Consider the following 5,473-nt stretch of genomic DNA (forward strand, 5'->3'; position numbering starts at 1 on the left):
GTGCTGATGTGCCTTGGTTTGCAGGGAGGATTTCAGGGACCCCATGGATGCAATGGCCAGTTCTGCCCAAGCCCCAGCACCCCACTGGGATGTGTGGTCCCTTTGGCACAGCCACTGCTGCCACCTCGAACACCCAGACCCAGGCTGTGCCCCGCTGCGGGACGCGCTGCAGCCCTGGGGATCCCTGCCCAGCGTTAACCCGCACGGCCGAGCAGGACGCGCCAGGCAGGCAGCTGCTGTTCCCTTCCCTGCTCCCAGCCGGGCACAGGGCAGTTGGAGAAGCAGAAGAAGGGCTCTCACCACAGCTGAGGTGGCTGTTCCAGTGGCCAGGGGCACGCTGCCAGAGGAGACATGGGAAGCATCCACTCCCAGCACAGCCATGCTCGCTGTCTCTCCAACTCCAAACCCATTCCCAGCTTTTCATCCCGTTTCTGGCAGAATTGAGAGGTTCCTTTCTGCTGCTGTAGGCTGAGTTAGTGCTGTTTGTAAAACCTTTTCCCCTACAAAAGCTTCCAGACCTAGAAAGGGAAGAGCACTCATCCCATCTACTGCTCCGAGGCAGAGCGGACACCTCCAAGCAGGATGCTCCAGCTCAGCTGACAGCAGGGAGGTCCCAGGCTCTGGCATCAGCTCACGACAGCAGACTGAGCCCACCACAGCTGCCCAAGAAGCCAGCAAAGGCAAGATGCGGGATGCTCTGCCCGCAAATCTGCAAGGCAGGAAGCGGGGAAGAGGCTACAGAAGCAGCAGATGCTTTAGCCTCAGCCTTGCACGGGTGACAGGTCTTGGTCTGCATGTTGGCAGCAAAGTCCTGCCTGCTGTCGCTCTGGTCTGTAAGTTCCTGCCCCACTTCTGGGCTCCAGCAGTGAAATGAGGGACCAGGACCTGCAAAAAAGGCAGTGAAGGCTGAGAGCATCAGCAGGGCAGCCCAAGGGCTCCACCGCTTGCCCTCCCTTGGCTATGGCTCTCTTCATCAAAGCTTTTCATTTCTTCCCCTGAAATTGTCTTGTCAAGAGAGCCTCAGAAACATTCAGCACCATTTGCTCTGCATTTTAGCGGAGAATATATGTTTTTGTTCACCAACTGTGGTGTCAAGACTCAGTGAAGTAACTCAGAGCGGAAGGGACCCGGCTGCGAAAGAGTTTCCTTGCAGCATAGCAGATGGGGAAAGTCACCTTCCAGAAGTTGGGCGCTGGGTGTGAGCTGTGCTCTGCTCTCTAAAAATAAAAGCAATAAAAGCTCCTTGTGGGGTTGCTAGAACATGTCAGCTTGTATAAAAATACCCATGGATTTCACCAGTAGGATGCTAGATACGAAAATGCTGTCAGCTCTGGATTAAGACAGTGCACAAATGTCCATCCACCCTGTTAACCTCATTACCATGTGAAATGGCATCACTGCAGTTTGACTCAGCTTACAAAACCGTGCAAGGGAGAGCCACGTCCGCCTAGGAACCGCACACGTCCCAGGGATCCTCGCCATCCCCAGCACAGTGGACGGGAAGCCCTGCTCTCTTGCCACGTGGAATGACTTGTTTGGCAGCAGCCCAGCGATTCCTACATCCCACCTGAAACCACGAGGTTTCAGAGGTTTGGTCCGGTGTGGGGCCGGCTGGCTGTGTCCTCCCCGGAGCGTCGGGTCAGGGCTCTGCACCTCTGCGGGCGGATGCTTCACACCTGCACGCCTCGGCCATGCATTTGGATCACCTGGGCCCGGAGAGTCTGGATCCCACTCAGGATGGTCTTCTGGTGCTCTACCAGCGTGATCCCCAGGCTGAGGACATCTCTGCAAAATGAGCCCCGTGTTAGCTGTGAAAAACAGCCCCAAGTGTGAAGAGCCCCGACACCAACTACTGCCAGGCAAGGGCAGCGCAGGTTTCAGACCATCAGCCTCCCGAAGTGAGAAATCCCCAACTTGCTGTCCCAGCCAAAGCAACACGACCCGACAGGGAATCCAGGGGTAACACGTTCCTGCAGCGTGCCAGGCGTGGAGGGCTCCCAGCCCTGCCACCCTGTGCTGCCCCCCTAACAGGGTGCCAGTAAATCACATTAGATCTGACCCTGCTTCCTGGGAGAGACAGGCAACCCTGCTGTGGTCAGAAACTACAGCTTTAAACCTCAGCTTCATCAAACAGCAACTGAGCTGCACAACACACGCAGCCCAGCCCACGCTAGGGAGCTCTCACAGACGTGTCCTCTTGTTTAGTGACTGACTGTAACTGCAAAGCCGAGCTCGCTCATGCTGCGCCCAGTAACACGAGGTTAAAGCCAGGAAACCAGTTTACTTACTGGGCTGTCATCCTGGCCACTGATTCCAGGTAGCAGTAGCCTGCAGCAGTGAAGTTGTCTTTGTACTTGCCCATTTCTATCGCTTCCAGCCACTCGCCCACAGAGCTGAAAGACGGGAAGGCTGAGAAGGTGCGCTCAGTCAGGGGGATGGACGTGCTGCGGGACCTGCCAACACAACGGGGCGGTGAGCAGGGAGCCGGGCTCGGCTCGGCTGAGGTGGGGACCAGCAGACAGAGCAGAATTACAGGCAGCAAAGCAAGAGGACGGTCACCTGGTGCAGGTGGAGCTGGGGCACTTTGGGGGCTCTGGGCTCTGCACCATCTTGCTCAGGATGTTGTGGATGTGCGAGAACTTGGGTCTCTGGCTGCGGTCCTTCTGCCAGCAGTCGAGCATGAGCTGGTGGAGGGGTGGCTGGCAGTTCACCGGGGCGGGCAGGCGGAACCCGTCCTCCACAGCCTTCATCACCTGCAGAGGCAGAGGAGGGTGGAGGAGGTGACGGGACAGGGTCAGGCACTGTGATGCAGATCGCAGGCAAAGCCCCGGGACAAGCCCCCCTCCTCACACCCTGTCAGGGAGTGACAGCAGCTCCTCTGTGCACCACAGAGCCGCCTGTGCACCATTAGCAACAGCAACATCATCTACCGCGGCCAACATGACTCACGTCCTGGTTGGACATGTCCCAGTAGGGTCTCTCGCCAAAGGACATCACTTCCCACATGACGATGCCGAAGCTCCACACATCACTGGCCGGACTGAAGTGGTGATACTGGATGGCTTCTGGGGCCGACCACAGCACCAGGCTCTTCCCACGCTGGATGGGCAGAAGGGGAGAAAAGATGTGTTGGCACAGCCGTTCCACATGATTCCTGGGTGGCCATTCGCTGTGCCCTGCCTGGCATCACAGAGTGGACACCGAGCAAGCCCACGTGCCATGCACAGGTTTAGTACTAAGAGAAAACTTTTGCCTCAATCTGGTTTAAAATGGCCATGCAACTGTATGCTACGTGGGAGCGTCAGTCCTGAAATATTAATGGGAGAGGAGAATGTCCCTGGGAAGAGCTGATGGCATTTTCTATATTAATATTTAATGAAAACTGTTTCAGAGCTGCGCAAACACACAGTCCCTCCACCCTGGCTTGCTCTCCTGTAATTAGCAATCCCTGTCTCTGTCTGTAGAGCCCTCTGGATGCACCAGGGGAAGCAGGTGACAGCCACCGCAGCTAATTGTAATTAACAGCGGGGAGACCTTGACCCAAGAGCCAGAGCCCCGCTGCACTGTGGTGGGAGAAGCTAGGGGTCCTGCTGTGCTCTCCATCCCCTGGCTCAGCGGGCAGCACGCCAGCGCTGGGGAAACGCTGCTCCAGAGCTTTGTGGCACGACAGCCCCAGCTGAGCTGCAGCTCTGCAGGCAGCGCTCTGCAGCTCCGGCGCGATGGGGTCACGCTGCGCCAGGGACTCCTGGGGACAGTGGTGCTCTCCCGACCGAGCGCGCTGAGCGTGCCTCCCTGCAGCTAGTGACAACGGCTGAACAAGTCTTCCCAGACTCTGCCACCAGCCCGCTCAGAGCTGGCAAATGACCGCAGCTCCTGGCAGAGCCTGGGCCAAACCCCACAAACCAGCTCTTCCCACCGGACACCCACACCCTGCGCTGGAACACGGGCAGGGTCCCTGCGGGCAGCACACGTCAGCTGCTACCGCCTTGGCGTTGCCCATTGCCTCCTGCAAACAATAAGTGCTTATTTGATTGAGGAATCAATGCTCTTTAAAATATTAATACCTGGTTAATGTGAAGTGCTAACAGACCCAGCTGATACAGAGCAGCTGCCACGCACCAAGTGACATAAATCTCATTGCTCTGCCGTTAAAAACGCGCCGCAGCGTGTGTGGAAGGAGCGGGGCAGGGGCAGCCCCCCAGCTCTGTGCCCAAGGGCTCCCGGGCAGTTCTCCAGGCACACGCAGGCACTCAGGAGACACGCTGGCTAGCAGAGCTGACGAGGTGTAAGTGCGAATCAAGCAGGACTTAAATTCTTAATTGGAAACCATGAATTTCATTACAAGTGATAAAACAGACATAAGGAACGCTGAGGCTGCCAGAGCTGGAGGGCTGTGGCCAGAGGAAGAACGGTGGGGACGGCTGCTGTGCAATTCCCTGGCTAAACACATTTGATTTCTAGTTAAGAAAAACTTGTACGATGCAGCCTGCGTTCATACATGAGGAAGGAAACGGGAGTCTAGGAAAAATACTGGTTCTGAAGCAGGATTGCTACAGGTCTTACTGACTCCACCTGCAGAAGCTGTGGCTGCCTTTGCATTTGATCCCTCTTCAGCATTCAGAGCAGGCTGCAAACCCCTCCCGTGACACCCAGCCCCAGTCCAAGTGCTCCTGGCCATGGCTGTGCACTGCAGCCAGGGAGATCCACCTCTGTGGAGGTTTTATAGCTGTTCTGTCAGTGTTTTGCTTTTGGGGAATGTTGACAGTAGAATCTGGAAGTGCATCTTACCATGGTGGAGAAGATGGTCTCCATCTTATCTTCTTGTGGCCGTCTGAAACCAGTTATTTTGCAAGCCAGGCTGCTGTTCACCAGGACTTTGTGAGCAGCAAGGCTTTTATGTATGTAACCCATCTCTGTCAGGTACTTCATGCCGGAGGCAATCCCCTGCAACATGCAAACGAGCTGGGTGGCTGTGAACTGTCCCTCATGTTTCTGTCAAAAAGGGGAGGAAAAGCCAAAGGTGAGAAAGACCCAGCTGAGGGGACAGCGCCAGCAGAGCCTGCGCAGGTGACAGACCCCAGCAGTTACCACCCGTGGCAGATCCCACAGCACTCACCCTGAGGAACGAGTCCAGCACGCCGTTCCCCATGAACTCTGTCACGATCATCATGGTGCTCCCTGCAGGGACAGACAAGGAGCACGGGGTGAGCCCTGCCCATCACTGCAGGCAGTTCTAACGCTGCAGGGGTGCCAACCTCCAGCGTGGTCAGCCCGTGCTGCCCGGCTGTCAGGGGAGACCAGGACTTTATCTCAGACAGTTTGCAATGAGCAGCAGGTCCAAGGTTTTCCTGTGGTTCCCAGCTGGGAACCCACTGGCTCCCAGTATCAGATGTTCCTTTTATCAGGACACTGAACCACACCACAGAGGAGAACAGCACTACTCAGTGAAAGCAAAAGCCAAGACTCAGGATGG

General features: G+C 56.5%; 1 protein-coding gene across 1 annotated transcript; it reads right to left on the minus strand.

Annotated features, from left to right (window-relative positions):
- Positions 1-1,676: 1,676 nt before the first annotated feature.
- Positions 1,677-5,170, minus strand: LOC104531556 (ephrin type-A receptor 10-like; the record flags this gene model as incomplete). Its single annotated transcript, XM_029087096.1, has 6 exons — positions 5,117-5,170; positions 4,789-4,992; positions 2,950-3,099; positions 2,560-2,753; positions 2,289-2,444; positions 1,677-1,785 (listed from the first exon to the last, which is right to left on the minus strand). Coding segments are annotated over exons 1-6 (867 nt in total), but the record flags the coding sequence as incomplete, so codon positions are not given.
- Between the last annotated feature and the right edge of the window lie 303 nt (positions 5,171-5,473).

This window comes from Antrostomus carolinensis, unplaced genomic scaffold (assembly GCF_000700745.2).
Source record: "Antrostomus carolinensis isolate BGI_N321 unplaced genomic scaffold, ASM70074v2 scaffold44349, whole genome shotgun sequence".
NCBI classification, from domain to species: domain Eukaryota; kingdom Metazoa; phylum Chordata; class Aves; order Caprimulgiformes; family Caprimulgidae; genus Antrostomus; species Antrostomus carolinensis.